The 19,518-nt window shown below is 33.4% G+C and overlaps 1 protein-coding gene across 2 annotated transcripts in view; it reads right to left on the bottom strand.

The window, feature by feature from the left end:
* Positions 1–15,782, bottom strand: part of Adgrg7 (adhesion G protein-coupled receptor G7) — a 77,983-nt gene extending 62,201 nt beyond the window's left edge. The window contains exons 1-4 of one of the 2 annotated variants that reach the window (XM_063224839.1): positions 15,419–15,782; positions 6,005–6,010; positions 1,170–1,277; positions 10–114 (exon numbers count right to left, since the gene is read on the bottom strand). In XM_063224839.1, coding sequence (XP_063080909.1) covers positions 10–114; positions 1,170–1,277; positions 6,005–6,010; positions 15,419–15,533 — 334 coding nt within the window. In that variant the 5' untranslated portion in view covers positions 15,534–15,782. Of the gene's footprint in view, positions 1–9; positions 115–1,169; positions 1,284–6,004; positions 6,011–15,418 lie in introns of both variants that reach the window. The other variant, XM_063224838.1, reaches the window with a different exon arrangement.
* Positions 15,783–19,518: the final 3,736 nt, after the last annotated feature.

Below are 19,518 nucleotides of genomic sequence, written 5' to 3'. Positions count from 1 at the left end.
AACACATACCATTTAAAGTATTCTTGTCACATGTTTCCAAAGAAGGTCCATATCTGCCCACTGGAATTCTATTAAAAGTAAAATTCTTATAGGTACTATTTTCACAGAAATTAGCTGTAATGGAAAGAAAAATATTTTTTCATTAGAAGTTGCATATTTTTCAAATTTGAAACCACATAAAAGTTAAAGTTCAGAATCTACATAATATAATTAAAAATAAAGCATTTATAAAACTCACCTTCCTTCCAAGAACTTCCGCACTTTCTTATCTTAGTATGTTAGATGACAAGTTACAGTTTAAAAGTGCATAATAAGTACTGGAAGGTAAGCGCTAACATACCAATAAGGATTATCTGTCAAACTAGTTAAAATCTTGAGAATTAAAAATATAGAGGGAAGGGATAGGAGAAAGATGGGAGGGGAAGGTGATAAAAAATAATTAAGATGTCTTACGAACATGTACGAGCTCCCTCCGATGATTGTAGTCATTATGTACTACAAACATATACAAATAAAAATATACAGCCTATAGTAGCAGAGAACATCTTGAGGATGTAGGTCAAAACAAAAAGGACAAAGTCTTTGGTATTTGGGGCATACATGTTGAGAGGAGATACTCAGTGATAAAAATGGGTTTGGAGAACTCTGGATGGCATCAGGAAGCATGAGGAGTACTGAGAAGCACACTTTAGAAAAAGAAATCATATTGAACTTGGTCATTAAACACTACCTTTTGAAAAGAAACCACATTTAGTAGCTCTTCAATGAAAATAAGAAAAGAGAAAATATATAAATACTTGATAGATGCATTTCAATTTCAGAAAGGTGATATATGATAAAACGTTGATATTTAAGTAGTGTAATAAGACATATCAATCCCTGAAAAAAAAAACCTAAGGAAACCTGAATTAGACACTGAAGTCAGAAGGAAACAGAAATGTGAGTTATAAGAAACCCAATAGTTGGAAATCACACAAGATTTTTTATTATGCAGGTAAATAGCCCTAGACTCAACTTGGCTTGAACTAATTAACACATCTTAAAGCCATAAACATGATAACCATTATTTTATAATTATCAACTGATATCTCCAAATTTTGCTGCTACTCTTATTTAAATTAATACAAGGGCCACTTAACCCCTGCCCAGTGTTATCCTAAGAAACTTACCAATTGTACATCTCAGCCCTTTCCACTCTTCTGTACAAGTGCACCTGCCATTTGCCCAGGTTCCACCATTCTTGCAGAATTCTACAGAGGTGTCTGATGTGGCATCATCTATTTCTAAAGAAAAATAAACAATAGAATATTATGGAAGTGGGAGTATTACTTTCTCATTTTAGTTCTGTGGCTTTTTAATTTCTATATAGAAACTCATTACTTTGAGTATCACTGCCAAGAAATATAATCTGTAACATCATCATCAAGAGATATATACATAGAAAGTCTACAAAGGATATACAATGCTCACAAGATGCAATGGACACTAAAAAGAGATATCTGAAATGTACAATACCTTAACCAAAAGATTAGAATCCTTGAGAAAAAGGAAATTTTATAAATGAGAGTTAACAAATATAGGTAGATACATAGATACATAGACAGATGCACTGATAAAGTCAATGAGGAGACTTATACATATTACTAGAGAAGTTTTTTTTTGCGGGCGGAGGTCAAACTCATGACCCTGTGCTTGCCAGGCAGGCATTTGTGCCACAGAGCCAAACTCCTGGCCCATACATAGTACTAAAAAGCAAAAGAAAGACATAGAGACAGAAGTAACCTATTCAGAAAAGAACTTTCCAGGCGAGGTGATATTTTTGAATTGAATTTTCAGACTAAATTCAGGAAAGTCAGATGAAATAAAGTGCAAACTTACACAAAACATAGGAAGTTCTGCTGTGCCCAAGAAGCAGAGTGTTTACCATACAATACTGATTCTATATGTAACAACAGCAGGACATAGATTCAGTTATGAAGGACTTTATGGAGCAATCCTGGAGGAATGCAGAGAGGACTTAAAACAAAGGAGTATCTGCAAAAGGAAAGTGTTTTAGAATATTCCTCAAGCAGTAATAAAACTGACTGAGGTAAGAAAAACCAATTAAATGAAGATCAAAACTAAAGCTGTGGCTGTGTGAAGACCTGAAATAGGACTGTTATGATCTAATGACTAGTTATTTTGAGTTAAGGACATTGGGGTCTCTAATTTGATAAACATAACTATCACAAATAAAGTAAACTTCATAAAACAGGAGGTAGAATTCCACTTAAAATAATTGTGGAGTAAATTGTATCATATTAGCTGTCCCACAGAAAACTATTTTAAACTAGGAACAAAAGTTAAAAACAACATCCAATACCTACTAGAAGTTCTCTGGACAGCAATAAAAGCATACAGACACTGAAGGGTGTTCTAGGTTTATATAGTCTTTCTACTAAAAGTGTTACCCAGTCCGTAGAGAAAATGTGCCTGAAATATGAGCAAAAAACCTCAATCACAGTAGACTAGGTGTGACAGGAAACTGAGGAATCCAGAACTGAAAATTGAAATGATGTCTCAGAATAGACAGACAAAGAAGGATCAAAGTCTATGCATAAATTGACTTTAAACATAGAGAGAGAAGACTTCTAAAAATGAACAGATTCAGGGACCTACAGACAATTTTAACCAAGTTAACCAATATGCGGTTGGAGTCTTAGAGATGAGCAAAGAAAAAATAGGGGAGATAAGATATCTAAAGAAGTAGTGATTAAAATTCCTTAAATTTGGTTAAGGATTTTAGCTTATAGATCCAAGAAGCACAAGAAATCACAAGTTCAATAAATACAAGTAAAAACTATAGTTAGGCGCATTACATTCACACTGTTGAAACTCAAAGATAATAACAAAATGTAAGAACATGACCTATAAGCTCAGATGGTTTTACTGGTGAATTAAAAATGAAGTAATATCAATCTTACACAAACTATTCCAGAAAATAGATAAAAGGAAAGACTCCCTAAATCTTTTTGTGTCAGCTTTCTATCTCTGTGGCAAAATACCTAAAATAATCACTTTCTAATGAGGGAAGGTTTATTTTGGCTCATGATTTCAAAGTTCACAGTAAACAGCTTGGCCCAGACTCACTCATGGCACTCAGGAAACAAAAAGAGAAAGGAAAATGTAGGGGGTCCCATTATCTCTTTCAAGAGCATATCTTCAGTGGCTTAACTTCTTTTCAATATAATGTGAGATTCACCTACATTGCATTGGAGATGTCAACCAGTTCAAAAAGCAGGGAAAATAAGTGCTGAGAGCTAAGAAAAAAATAGAGCTATCTTTTGTTGTCAATCATTAGATATATGGAAAATTCCTAGGGATCTCAAAACGTTACTAGAATTAATAAGTGAATTTAGCAAGATTGTATGTTATAAAAATCAAATTTACTTCTACATATTAGTTATAAGCAGATCTCACTATTGAGAGCAATTTTAATATTTATACTAAAGGAGATACATATCATACATGGATTGAAGGTCCAAAGTTGTTAAGGTGTTTATAAGCAAATATATCTGTGCAATTGAATAAAAGGTTTAAAATAGATAAAACATATAGGATCAGTTGATTTAAAAAAAATATTGCCAAGATAATTCAACTGAAAAAGGCAAGTTTTTCACAAATAGTGTTGGGCAAACTCAGTAAACATATTGTCTTCAGTTCAAGATGGACTATAGGAGAAACAGACCTAAAAACAAAAACTGAAACTACGAATCTAGCCAAAGAGAATAGAAAGAAAAACATTCTTTCAACTTTGGGACAAAGATTTTTTTTAAGGCATAAAAAGCCCTAAACAAAAAATAAGCTTTTATAAATTGTATTGAAAAACTGCTGCTCACCAAAAGGCATAAGAAAGTAAAAAAATAAATAAATAAAAACAAAAGCCACAGAGAAAATACTTTCCACCCATGTATCAGACAAAAGAATTGTATCTAGAAATGTAAATTAGAATTATAAATCTAATTGTATAATTTAAAGAACATAATTAATATGAAGAATACAAATATCATGCTTTTTAAATAAGCAAATGATGTGAACAGATACCATCATTTCACAAAGAAACACATTATGGATTGAAAGCACGCAAATGAAAATGCTTATCATTTTAGTTGTCAGAGAAACCACTGAAAAATACCATTTCATGGCTATCATTATTCACAAATCAATGGAAAAGAAGAGAGAGTATAATTAAGTATACTTTTGCTCACACAAGTATAACCAACTGATCTTTGACAAATGAGCACGTATACTTCAGGGGACAAAGGTTAGACTTTTCAACAAATATTGCTAGACATCCACATACAACAGATTTCTATCTTCACGAAGAAAAATTATCTCAAACTGAGTCGTAGACCTAATGTAAAATGTAAAATTATAAAACTTCTAGAGGATAACAGAAGAAAGTCTAGGTGACCTCAGACATTCCCATCCCAGTTTTTAGGTGTAATTTCAAGGGCACAATCCATGATAGAAGAAAATGCACAAGATAGCAATGTCATTAACAGTTTTCCTAATATTATTATTATTTATCTTCCCATCATACTTTATACTATTGTCATATCAAAAATAACCCAAGTTTAGCATTTGTATACAATCTTTTTAAAAACTATTAATTCAATTATTTTAGTGTTCATAGTTTTACTCATTTTTGCCTTATTTTTTGAATAAATTTCAGTCATTTATATTTGTTCAGAAAATTTTCATATGACCTAAGCCTTTATATTATAAAGTTTTCCATTGTATTTACTTATAGTTTTGTTTAAATTCTACTTCGTTTTATGATATCCCTTTTCTTTTTGTGCATATTGCTTAGTTACGCCTTTTTGTCTTGATGAATGTAGCCAGAGATTTCTACATAAATTCATCTTTTCAAAAAAGTTACTGTTTTAGTTGATCTTCACTCTGTTTCTTAATTTCTATTTCATTAATTTGTTTATATTCTTTATTATGCTAAATATAGTTGCTTAGAATTTGCTTGTTTAACTTCTAAAGTTAGATGCTTACATCACCAATTTTCAACCTATGTAGCTTAATGTATACCTAAACCTGTAAGGGTCATACTAACTATATTTTTAGCTGTAATATGTTCTCATTGCTGTTTAAATACTTGGTAATTCTCACTTGATTTCTTTTTTGAAGAAACAACTTAGCTACAATAAGATATTTTCTTGGTTATTTTATGCTTTATCTTTTAATTTCATCACATAGCATAATCTATAGAACACTGGTTCTTTATTATTTACTGAAACTTTTTCTGAAAACTGTATACATTCTTAATTTATTGTGGTGATGCTAATATATACATTCACTCCATGTGCTTATCAAATTTATGATTTTTAATTTTCTCTACTTGATCTCATGGAAGGTTATTGGAACTACACTGTCTTTGCATTTTCATATTTATTTGTAAAATTTGGCATATATACAGATTTACTTTAAATGTGCTTTAACTTGTATTATTTGATGTATACAGTTGTCAGATAAGGGGGCCTTTCAGTTGTGTTATTTCACATCATTGAATAGTAAAAGTCTTGCTCTTCAATACACTTTTAGCTTTAATGTGTGTTTTCTGATATTACTATTGCTTAGTTTTATTTTGGTTTGGTTAGTATTTGCCTGGAGTGGGATTTATCATCATTTCTCTTTCTCACTTAAAAATGTCATTAAATGTATCAGCCACATTTTGTTGTTCCATACGATCTAACATGGGGATATTTCCTTCAATGATTGAGTTTAATCTACTTATGTTTCGTATTTTAATCTTAGCCTTTTAAACCACAGGGAAAAAAATCTATGCATGTTTACATATAGCAAAGAGCTTCCTGTGTTGTTGTTGTCATCACTCTGTATTGTATTTTTTTTTGGATTGAACTTCCTTGATTCATGATATATGTGATTTAATGATTATCTTCAGATACACTCTATAAGTGACCAATTTTCCAATGTTCATCTGAAATATTTTTACTTTTTCCTTACTCTCATTAGTTTGGTAAAGTATGGAATTCTGAATTGACAGAATTTTGAAGATAGTTCACTGTTTTCTAGAACTTGTTTCTTCTAGTGAGTGTTTTTGGGTCTAATAGTTACTTTTTTATGGAATTTAAAGTATAGTTTTATAAATGTGTATTTGATATTCTACTATTGTATAATGATGTGATTCGGTTTTCACTTCCTTGCTTGGGATTCAGTCATTCTAAAATCGAAGAAAATCCTCAGTATTTATTTGCTCAAATATTGCTCCACCATATTGTTTATTCTTTTCTGGAATATATAATCCCTGTTTAGATATTTCAAATTTCCTAATCTATATTTCACATTTCTCAGCTTTATTTTTTTATTTTAAAGAGAAAAAAAGATAAAAGTAACAATGAAACAATTTCAAAACAGGTTACTAGGACAATTACAACAATGAATATGTTGAATATTGTTGTTTTCATAATAGTTATTGAGAGTAAAAGAGATAAGCATGATATCTTGTCCAAACAATATTAACACAAACCTTTCTTTTCAATGATCTAAAGAGAAACTAGCTGTATAACTATCTGAACTCTCTTGTGTATGCACTTTTTCTTTTTCCCTTTCTTCCTGACCTCTTTCCCCATAGCAGTTTGTATTTTCTTTTAAATAGTTTCTTCCCAATCCACAATACCTATTGTACATTTTAGTTCTTATTTATTCATTGAGTTTCTCATACTACTGAAACAATACAATGTTCACACAGATGGATCTGATTTATTTCACTTATGAGTATGCTCTCAAGTTGCATCCATTTACTTATAAAAGCCTCAACTTTATCCTTCTTTATACCTGAGTATTCTATTATATAATCTATATATAATTATATTATATACATTGTATTATATACATCTTTTTTTCCCTATTCCTCAGTTGGTGGACATTTTGGCTGTTCCCAAGATTTAGCTATTACAAATGGTGCTGCTATAAACATGGATGCACATATATCACTGTGGTATGCAGTTTTTAATTCTTCTGGGAATATACCCAGAAGGGGAATAGCTGGGTGGAATGGTGTTAGGAGCATCTGAATCTGGAGACCAATCACACATTTGGAGGTAGAGTAAGGCCAATTCTGAGAACAAACAGTGCCCAAGGTGAGACATGTGAACAAGATGCTTCAGCTTGGAGAATACGAGGAACCCAAAGGCTGTCATGCAAACAGGTTGCTAGGCAAAGAAATGTCACATGGTGTAAACCTGCTGAATGTATAAGTAAATATGCTGCAGTAGTTGAGCAGTTCCTTTCTTCCCATCCAGAAAAGGTTCCACCTGACCTCAGAGTTCTGAATTCTCATTTTTATTTCTCCATCTTTTCCCCTGGGAACTTTGAGAGTTGTGTTGGACATGGCAGAATGGGACCTCTAATCCTAATTTTTTAAGGAATCTCTACACTTATATCCACAGTGGTTGCACCAACTGTGAAGAAGTGTTCCTTTTTTTTCATAACCTCTCCAATATTTGTTATTGGTTGACTTTTTGATAGTGGCCATACTATTAGCATACTTCATGGATTTAGAGAAATCACTCCTAAAATTTATTTGGAACCACCAAAGACCTAGAATAGCAACAGTAATTCTAGGCAACAAAGACAAGTCAGGGGTATCACAATCTCAGACTTGAAATTATACTACAAAGCTACTGTGATAAAATCAGGATGGTACTGGAAAAAAAGCAGAGCTGAGGATCACTGGAACAGAATAGAAGATGGAGACACAGCTCCAAACACACTCAGTCACTTTAATATTTGACAAAGGAACCAAACATGTTCATGGGAAGAAAGACAGTCTCTTTAATAAATGGTGCCAGAAAAACTGGCTTTCCACATGCCAAAGACTAAAACTAGACCCATGTGTCTCACCACGTACTTAACTGAAGTTGAAATGAATAGAGATCTAAATACTAAAATAACTTTTTTTATACCAGGGATTGAACACAAATCCTCACTTCACATAAGGCTAGGTGATTTTTGCCAAAGTAGGAATTAATAGGTAGCCAGCGAGGTGCTGGAATCAAACCTACTTGCTACTGATTTGGTGCTGCTACACCTTCCTCATAGTCCTGGTCTTTACCACAAACAAAATGAGCATTAACTCAATTTTGTTTGGAAACCCATACACTGAACATCTTTAATGATATTCTCTTGTAATAGTGAAACAATGATAGTTGTAGACACCATTTTAGATTTTAATATTTCCAAAAATATTCTAGATTCAATACTTTTAGTACACAATGCTGAATATATATGGCACACACATTTACTATTGCTTGAGAAGGTAGCAGAAAATAATCTTAAAGATTCCAAATGGAAAATATGAATTTATTCTTCTAGACACAGTTACAAGTTTCTTTTGAAAAATGCAGTTCAAGTAAGTAAAGAAATAAAATCATCTTTCTTTAGTCAAAGAAATCACATCTTTAGATCCTTTCTAGTTTCTGTCTCAGTCTTTTAGAGTATAAAGTCCAGGCATTCTGACCAGGAATTTAAGATAGTTGGATGGAAGATAACTCTTAAATGAGAGAACAATATCTAACAAAATACATTTTTAAAAAAACCAAAAGACGTTCACATGTATAGTCTTTATTTAAAGAAAAAATTGCTCAGTCTGCTCCTGGCTAATATTTCAACAAACTAGATATTTTAATAGATGTTCTCCTATATAAGAACGGAAAAGCAAATGCAGCAAGATCTAAGCATTCTTAGAACTCTTTCTGTTTGTTTTGAATTAATCAATTGAACTTAATAATTGAACCTACTGTGGACTTTTGGTTTAATAAACCAAGCATCAATACAAAGGTCAAATGTAGATTAATGGTACCCGAGGCTTAAGCAGAGAGTGGTAAAAAAAAAATACTGAATGATCTAAAATACATGAATCAAAGAATAGTAGCCCATATTTATTGGATACAAAGAACAGTGTCCCATATGTATTATTTATCCAATAAATTGGATATAATTTTCAACCTTTAAATACGTTAACTCATTTAATCCAAGTAGCTCTATGAGGTCAGACTTACTATTACTGAGGCACAGAAATGTTGACTAATTGTTCAGAGTTAGTCAGTAGCAACCAGAAATACCAGGCTTTAAACCAAGCCAGTCTGGTTCCAAAGCTTCCCCCCACTTCTCTTAAGTACATACTGTACCACTATATTCTCTAAAGATATCTGACAGCATGATTCATGAAGTACAGATAGTTAATTGTACTAATTAGAATTTTAGGTAAAAAATACTATCTGGAGATTTTAGAATAATCCACTAATCCATTTTCTCATCTCTTAGTTTAAGACAATGAATTTTAAAACAGGTTATACACTAAATATCACTAATTCTAATGCTAAGGTAATATATGCTCCTCGGTGTGTTACAGAACAAAGTTATTCTTCAAAAAAGAATTATTTCCCACTCATGAAAATCATTGTAGTTTAATTTAGTTGTGTAGTCTAGTCTAATCTAATTTAGTTTAGTTTATTTTGGTGCTGGGATAAAACCCAAGGCTTTGTGCATGCTACATAAGCACTCTATATCCCAGCCAAAACTATTGTATATTTATTTATTTAGCAGTTTATATATAAGGAAGCAAGGAAAAGGAATGGTAAAGAAACAAAAGAGAAATTACTAACAGTAGGATTGAGACCAAAGAATACCACAGTTGTCTGATAGCCCCGTTTCCTCCATCCAGAAACCACTTGTTTGGATTTTTTAAAATCTAAATTCAGCTGTACTCCAGAAACAGTGCAATGGCATAGATTTACTATGAATTTGTCTCAGGAGGAAATATGAAATTGATAAAACTTAAATCCAAATGTCTGTGTGCAGGTTACTTTCTGAGAAACAATTTACTCTCCTTGTCCTTTCCTGATAACGCACATTTCTTACTGCACTAGAATTACTATGATATGACCTAGGGGCTTGGGACTGTTTCAGCCTGCTGAAGTCTTTCATTAGATTATGAGTAGGTAGATCATGGAAGGCTACAATATCTGGAGAGGGGTAGGACAAACAGATGGATGACAGCAGAAAAAGTTCTGAACCAGGAAAAAAAGAGAGTATGGTTAAATAAGGAATCACAGTACTCTGAATATGTTTTGAGGTTTATATGTGCTCCTGTTAATGGAAGCTAGGGAAAATATCCCCAACCAGTAAGATTTTGATCATCTGTCTATGTTTACATTAGGCCTGGCTCAAGATGGAAAATGTCAAAGAAAAGACATATAAGAAAGCTTAATGGTTTGCGTTTCACTTTCTTTATCTTATGTGATGGGACCCAAAGCCAAACTGCTTTTGGTGTTGCAAACCCTTGTTGTTTGAAGCATGAAGGCAGCAAAGCAGAGTACCTCGCGTGTTTTGTTTTGTTTTTTTATTCTATAAACACATCAAACAATGTGGATGTTTTTCTATAAAGAATGTCCAATGTGTAAAGGATGCAGGTCTGACAAAATATAGATTTGCTCCAACACAAAAGCACCCTTCAAGATTGTGGAGCTCAGATTCAATGAAAGAGGCCACAAAAAAGCAGAGAATCTACTTTAGTCAAGAGCCCTCCATATATGCTCATGCATTGCATAGTTTAGAGCACAGGAAGAAAATGGAAATGATCTCTCTAATTAAAAAAGCAAAATTTCATTTATTTTATTGTCTTGAAGTAAATCACAAGAATTTATTAGCTATTCTATTCCATTTTTCAGTAAAGTTGTTTGATAATTCTTTGTTCATGCTATGGGCTGGACATTTGGGTATCCTCAGTGTTTATCTGAGGATCTGTTGGAATCTAATTCCCAATGTGAAGGGATTAGAAAGTGGGTCTATAAAAAGGTTAGTTCACGATGCCAGATTCTTCGTGAGTGGAATTTGTACCCTTTATGTGTGGGGGTCAGAATTCTTCCTCTTTACTATTTAAAGATGTTGCAAGAAGACACATTCTCTGCATCAGTTTAGCCAACACTGGATCTGCCACTGACTTGATCTCAGGCCTCCCAGCCTTTAGAACTTGAAAAAGAAATATGTGTTGTTCAGAAGGTCCAAAGAAATAAGTTTCTGTTATTATACTAGCCTAAAAAGACTAAGTTCAATATCTGGTTTTCATGATTCATTCATTTAATCAATGACTGTTTTGGCAACTGTAATATAAGTCCTATTCTAGTTATAGGAAACACAGGTTAATCAGTCAAGCCCTGTACACTTGGATGTCTCTATCTATCTAGAAGTAGGGAGAAAACAAATAGTAAAACAAAAATTTCAGTAGCAGCAGTAAAAAAAATAACAAAACTAAATGTAATAAAGAATAGATACAAGATCATTTAGACAAGATAGGATACATTTCCACTAAGAAGATGACTTTAAACATAAGAATTTTGTCATCAAAGAATGAAACATTCATGTGAAACTCCTGGATACTCATGTGGGTGTTTAGAAGATGACTTTAAACATTAGAACTTTGTCATCAGAGAATGAGACAGACATTCATGTGGAAATCCTGAATGCTCACATAAACTGACATCTTAGAAAAGTTTCCCTTGACTTTCTTTTGGAAATTGCAAAAATTCATCAATAGCTTTAAATTTTTTCTTTGCCAAACAAAACTTTAAATGGATAGGAAGTCTTTTTTAATTCAATTGTTTACTGGTACAGTTCAGGTGTATACAACAGCCACATTCATCATCGGGAATTTTTACCTGTGCCTAATATATTTTGATTTGTCTTTTTTCCCCTCCCATTCTTGTCCTCTCCCTTCAACCCCACTCCTCATTTCATCATTTCCATTTTATCTTTTTTCTCATTTTCTTTCCCCTCCTTCCTTTCTCTATCCACCCTCCCTATATCTTCCCATTTCACCATATCTCTTGTACAGTTTGGTTCTTACTTATACATTGTTTCTCACACAAGTGAGACAATGTGATGTTTATGTGTGTGTCTTATTTATTTCACTTAAGTTATGGTCTGAGGGTCCAGTGGATAGAAAATATTGTGCCTAGCATCATATATTTGGTAATATATCACTGTGGTACTTTGGTGAGAAAGCTCAATATATTTAATGTTTTTCTCAGTGGTATGTGAAAATGACAGACGATGTCAGCGACCCTGAACGGACAGTGTCTCTCATGAAATACTGTTAATACCAAGGCCTTAGACTGTGACCTTGTAACACAAGGTCTAATGAGGAAAGAGGGATAGAAAAAGTCTATACTAGATAGAAGATCGCTGACATTCTAGAGATTTCTTTTTTGGTGTTTTAAACTAGGAGATTAAAACAGATGGCCTATCCCTTTGAAAAGCTGGAGAAAACTTTATACAGTTTAGTAGAAAATGACAAAGCTATGGCAGTTACTCCACAAACAAAAATCTATCAACACCATGGAAAAGCTAAGAAGTCTCAAAACTCAAAGCATACTCACTAAATTATATATTATAAACTGTGTTAATATTATAGATTATTTACTTAAAGATAATATGTCTTCTTAAAGAGCCTGTGACAGAACAAAATATTGCTCTGATTTCATTATTTTCTGAATATCTTTGTGAAGTAGGATTTGCAGCTATTGCTACTTTTAAAAAAAAGATGAATTCATAATAGATTATCATTATCTTCCCTCTAGGGGAAGGCAAAATAGTGTGAGACTTAAGACCACAGATAATAAAATCAGAATGATCAAGGTTCAAGTCCAGACCTAATATTTTTTAGCTATTAAACATAAAAATGCCTTCTAAACCTTGAGTTGATATCTGCTTTCAAGGTTAAATGAGAGTAAATGAAATAAGATATGTGATGCTTTAGTATAGTATCTAGAACATATAGAAAATTTTAAAATTGTATGTCTTACAAAAATTGCAGCCCTAAACAGCACATATTTTGTAATATTCATACTTGGCCTGTAGTTAAATAATTAGAATGTATTGAAATTTACTTAGAAAATATAAATTTTTTCTGTCTTTCCCAAAGAGGCCATCATTTTTCCAAGAAAAAAGAAAATGGGAGATTTAACATCTGCCTTCTGGTTGTGTTGATGAAATAAGTTTAAAATGGAATGAAATTAAGTAAAATTTATATGTATAAGTAGAGAGGCTTATACATGCCTGGAATATCTCCTCAACAGTTTATGAGAATCGATCATATTATGTGTGATGAAATGAACGGCTACTTTGAATAAAAACAGACATCATGGTATCCATTGCTGATTCCATATTGTCATGCTGTGAAATCCAGTAATGCTTCTACTCTTTGTTCAGAATGGTTTTAGTCTGTTTTGTACTGTTCAATTTCAGCATACATGAAGGTATGGACAGCTATTTTGAAGAGAACAAGAGACATTATGGCAGCCATTGTTAATTTTCATATTGTCTGGTTTTGAAGGCCTGTAATGCCTTCACTACTCTGTTCTGATCAGTTTAATACTATTTTTTTGTATGAATTCATTGTGTGCGAAGATATAGACAACTATTCAGAAGAAAACAAAATACATTATGGTAGCTACATAGTTCTCCTGTTGTTTTGCTTTGAAATCTGTGTCAGTTATCTTGTTTTGCTTCTGATTTGCCTATTTTTTTCTGAATAACATTGTTTTCATCAGTTTCTGACAGATACTCATGCTTTTCTCCCCATAAAAAGATAAATTTATAAGCAATTTTTTCTATACCCATTTAATAGGGCCAAAACAAGAACACTCAGTAATTTAATGAAATGTGATGGAGGGGACGGGATGGGGTGGACTAGAAAGAAGAGAAGATTATAAGAAGTCAGTGAGGAGTGAAGTGGACTGGGAAGAATTTACTAACTAAAACACATATTGAATAAAATTGTACTTGGCAAATAATAACAGCCAATTAACAGTCTTGTAATTGTTTCTGTAAATGATAGTGATAACTCTCTTTTTCTACTAGATTTACCCAAAAGTTAGAAGATATCCTTATATAAACAACCAGTTGAACATTTCAGCGCAAGAGAAAAGTTCGTCTTTTCAGAGGAACCAGTATGCTTCTATTCTGCAAAATGTAACATTTCCTATTTATTCTTTAGTCTTAGCCCTTAAGCTCAAACAGATGAACTTTTTATCTTCAGTAACTCCCACTGAGCCTTTTATTTTTACATATTTTCTATGCTCCAGTCTGCCCATATCCTTACGTTGTTTTTGTACTTTGTTCCTTGTTTTAATGGTTGTATAATAATAAAGCCACCACACATTTCCCTTGAAAAGCAGATGTCATGTACATAAAAGTAATAAGGAAGAGAAGGTTTCTCAAATACATACACTTTAAGTCCTATAAAGTCTTATAAATTTAGCAAGCCTAGAAGAGAGAAAAATCCCAAGTTCCTAGTTTTTGAAGTCCTGAATTAAACTATTTTACAAAGCATGAACAAACAAAGGTATATTTTTCCCATGTCTAAATTGTATTGTTTTTGTTCTGATAATTTCTTATTGTAGTTTTCCAAATGTTATTAATTATAGTATTCTTCAATAGTATTCTCTGGGGTCAGCAGCCCGTGTATTTCATGTCTTTTGCCCTATGAGCGGGTTTTTTCAGCCATGCACTGTGTACCAATAGCAGTTATTTGCTCAGAGGACAGACTGTGAGCCTAGTTGCCTTTTTTGACTGACATTAGTTTCCCCTACACTGTTTCATTAGAAATGTTCTATGTGTTTTTTTTTTTTCAAAAAGGAGTGTTCCACCCACTCAACACCGAATGCCTTTATGGAGAACCTCCACTGTCCCTAGAAACCAGCATTCGGATTATTACTGGTTTTATTTCCTCTATTTACACTCCCTAGGACTTTCCTTTAATATCAACACTACTGTTTCCCCCACCTTTTCACATCTGCTCTGGAACATATCAGGGAACTTACAAATGCATGTTGAGTAATCAGAAAAGCAAGTTTTAAAAATTATATTAATTTTTGAGTAGAAAAGTGGGAATTTTGCATGCAAACCAAATGATCATTTTACTTAGTAATAATATTGTCTAGTGACGTAATTCTGAACTTCCTTCATGAAATGAAATTCTAGTTTTCAAAGGTTAATGGTGCCCATAACTTCTTTTCTTAGATTTTTTAGCTAAACATGCCTAAATATGTTATGAATAATTTTAATTATGAATGATTATTGTTCACTGTCAGTGTGGTTAAGAGTTACAAATTAACAAGAAGCAAGTTCATTCTGCCTATTCACATTCACATATGTATACATACAGATTTGTATAATACATATAGCCACCTTTTAACCAGCAATTTACCCTTATATTTTATAGATGGTCTCCTAGTAGACAGCCTCAGCAAAGACAGAGTACTTTTCACTCTGATATGTCAGGTATCAAGGACAGAGGTACAATGCCTTCTGTCTCTCTGAGTTAAATGTAACAGAGTCACATTACCTCCTCGGATCTTTACCACTGTCCTCCAGATGGTTAATCCCGAAATGATGACCGTCAGCAGCCCACACACAATCACCACCAGCACTCTGATGTTACAGGTGCTGCAGACAGCCATGGTGAAGCCAAATCACAAATCCACTCCTTGGTGAAACGCAGCTAGCTTTGCTTCTTCTTAGCCAAGAAATTTAATCAAATTCTGTTTTAAAACAAAAAAAATCTCCCCTTTCAGTGATGTATCAGGCAGGTATCCTTGCGTTTCAGAAGTTTTGAGGTTAATCCAACAGAACGCAGTTCAAATCACCTAGTAACAGGCGCAGATTCTGATTACAGTGTTCTCATCCTTCACCTAAAGAGAATCTGAAAAAAAAAAAAGATTGACATTAAAGGAAAATGAAGTAAGTCAGGGCAATAAAAAATAGGGAGGAACTAGCAAAGAGGGTCAAAGGGTGAATATCTGGACAAGAAGAGAATGAACAAAGGGAACAAAACAAAGGAACCAGAGAGAAAGTCAGGAAGGCAGTAGATCCTGGTATTCACCTGCAGCTAAGCTTCTTGTACATTTATTTCAGGACTGTCCAGCAGAGGCAGAGCAGCAGGTATTTGGGGCTATGCAAACACAGGGGAAATGAAGTGTGTTGCTAGTGAGAGGCTAAACGCCAGTGGTTCCCAGTGCTTGCATTCCTTTAAGGACTATATTTTGAGGATTGCAATTTGTGGGTGGGCATATTGGTTCAAAGTGAGTTTTAACAAGCACTAGAATCTGGTAATAAAACCTATATATTATAAGCTGAATTTTGTTCCCACCAAAATTTGCACTTTGGAGTTCTTACCTCCAATAATTCACAATGTGACCTTATTTGGAGATAAATTTGTTATAGAAATAATTGAGTTAAAAGGAGCTCATTAGAATGTCTTAAATCAGTATGGTTGGTATCCTTACAAGAAGAAAACATTTGAAACAGATATGCATAGAGGGAAGATGACATGAAGCAGCCCAGGCAGAAGACAACCATCTATAAGCCACAGAGAAAAACTTGGAGCAAGACCTCCCCAAAGAATCCGAAGAAGAAATCAGTTTAGCTGACAGGGTCTCACTATGCAGTTCAGGCTGGCTTTGAACTCACTCTCTAGCCCAGGCTGGCCTCAAACTCATGGATGCCTTCCTCCCTCCCTCCTCCTGAGTGCTGGGATTTCCAACATGTGTCACCACGCCTGGCCCAGCCAATATCTTGATTTTAGACTTGTACAGAGCTTGGAGATAATAAATTCTATAATTCAAACAGTTCATTTCCTAGTGTTTTGTTATAGCAGCAGAGGGAAAATAATACTGTTTTCCCACAAGGTGATGTCTCTTTGCAGCTGCAGCTCTGACTCTTTTGTCCAGGACCTCATGTTTATCCCTGTCCCCTCCACATCATCAAAAGAAGGAAAGAATGAATCAGGTTCTCAGAGTTCCATGTCTAGTGGATGATACAGACGTTCTGGACGCTTCCTTAGTATATCAAACACACAGTGATTAAGTGATTTCAGTGTGTCAGGATTATTACAAGATATGGATGGGACCACATGATAAACTTGGCCTTCCTGCTTCATATTTTAACCTAGTTGAGGCTTCCTCTTCTTGGCCAATATAGTCAGTTGAGGAAGAGGAAGTAAAGGCAAATATCTGAAGTGCCTGTGACTGGGGTGAAGAGAGACAATGGCTTTGAGTGAGTGTCAGACACCAAGTGTGGTAAAGAAGGCATTTACAAAGAGAAGCCTAGTATGAGCTATCAAATCCCAAGCAGGATGAACAGTGCATCTGTGAGCTGAGGAAAGCTGAACTTACATGAAATATTCGAGCATGGCAGGAAGAATTTTGTAAGGGTGTGGAGTAAACTTCAGAACAGATTCCATACAGGATAACAGACAATTGGTCAGCACATAAGAATGTTGAGAGGTAAATTTCTCACTTTAGATGAAAGAAATTTTGAATATGGAAAAGGAAAAAACTTGAATTCCTTGAAAATCTCAAAACAGAAAGTGAAAAATATGAATTAAGAAAAGTCACATGCTGTTAATTCTCAAGGAAGCAATATCGTTCAGGGAAGGTGGTTGTCAGATAAAGGCAGGAATAACATCAGGAACTTCTTTTCCAAAAGAAAACAAAACTGTCATGACTCTAATAAAGTCACACTCTTTAAAGGAAGGGATCGATTTACTTCTTATTTCCAATTCTTTAACTAAAAGGTTGTCTCAGTGCCTAAAGCAATCTATAGTGTTGGGATAGAATTGAAAATATATCAGAAACTTACAATTTCCCCTATATATTTTAATCAATTTTTGTGTATCTATAGTACAGATATTTCAATAGATAACCAACACATACGAACACATATAAAAATATAGAAATAAGTACAGACTCAAAAGTAAATTGTATCCACATAACTGTATATTTGAGCATGTTTATAGTATATACCACAATTTGCATACACAAACATATTCTCTAGCTCTGGCTTTTCTTAGGGCCTCAAACTAGTGATATCTTACTTACTATAAGAAAACCTAGACTCCAGATCTTACTTTACTTTTCCTTTCTTGGAAAAAATAACTAATGCCCCAAAAGCAAAAGAGAAAGCCCAAGATGAGCCATGAATATATTATATATAAAGAGATAGGATGAATACAAAACATTTGGACAGAGAATACAGCTTGAAGTGACTTATCATCATCACATAAAGTATACTTAAAGCATCAAAACTAAAAAAAAGTTTCTAATAAATAACATGATAAATTAATTTAATATATAATCAATGTTATAAATAATACTGGAAACAGATTATAATTCAGTACATAAAATATAAATCCTATCGAATCTAATACTCTGAGATTGGGTCTCAGAAATATACGTTCTACATAGAAATCTATGTTCGACAAGTGATTTGATGCCTGCTATAGTTTAGAAACTATTGTTCTGCGATAATTCTCTCAAAAGAAATAAATCAAGAGATTGATGCTCTCACAAGTAAATAAAATGGCCTTTGTCTTTAATAAGACATTTCAGTGTCTGTGAGAATTCTTATTACCTTTAAGATTACAAAACATGCAATAAGCCTGTATTTCTGATCTGTGAAACTACTCTTCTTGCTTTATTTTATTTATTTATCTCCCAAGACATTAAATGAGTTTGTATGTCAGAGTTTGAAGAATCTCTGAAATCTCCCTAGCACTTCCATTCTGACGTCAATGGAGAGTTAAGAAAACAGAAACCTGCTTACCATAATTCTGATGGCAACAACAAAAACTAAGTTCAGCTTCTTCACTTTTAACATCATAGAATAAGCCTCTGAATTCCTCTACTGGATAATTCCTGGTCACATTTCTTACCACTTCAACGGTAACACTCTTGAGCATGAGTCTTTGCTAATTGATAAATATTTAAATACTCTTGTTCCTGTATTTATACAACCCTACACTCCTCTGTTTCTACCTGATATTCAAGGAATGACCAGGAAAAAAGAGATTAGAAAAAGTTCTTTTAGGTCAATAGCCCTTTTTTCTTCGGGTGCTTTATCTCCTCAGTGCCAGTTGTACATAATTACTTCATGCAGGGAAATTTTATAAAATGTGACTCAACACTAGTGGAAGTTTTTTATAAAACTACAATATGATCTCCCAGAAGACACTGGAATCTATCTAATTCATGTAGCTACCAATCAATGATCCACTCCATGCTACAGAAAATGAAAGAAAAGTGTCTTTCAAATTCTTTTACAACTTTAAGTGCACTTTCTATATCTTGTTCATCTCCTCTGATTTGTTCCTTTTTTCTTTGTGCCTGTTTACTTCTTTCTTTTTACTTCCCCCAAAACGAAGCTGGTCAGCAAAGGTGTAATAGAAAGACTGAACGCTCAAAGAAATGATCAGGTTGAAAAGAGTACTTTAGAAAATAGTTTGCTCTTCTTCGTTTCCTTCTAGGAAGTCTAATTCATATGAAAGACAAACTTAGGATTTATAGTGACTAAGCAAGAGCTACAGTAAAAATAGCCCTGTTGTCTTAGTGGCATGCTAGAGGACATAACAGAGGAAGAACAGTTCATAGTGATCAGAATTCAGCAAAG

Source organism: Cavia porcellus, unplaced genomic scaffold (assembly GCF_034190915.1).
Source record: "Cavia porcellus strain 051 isolate PalLab524CR breed Dunkin Hartley unplaced genomic scaffold, mCavPor4.1 scaffold_15, whole genome shotgun sequence".
NCBI lineage: Eukaryota > Metazoa > Chordata > Mammalia > Rodentia > Caviidae > Cavia > Cavia porcellus.
This window is presented reverse-complemented; position numbering and strand designations above follow the sequence as displayed.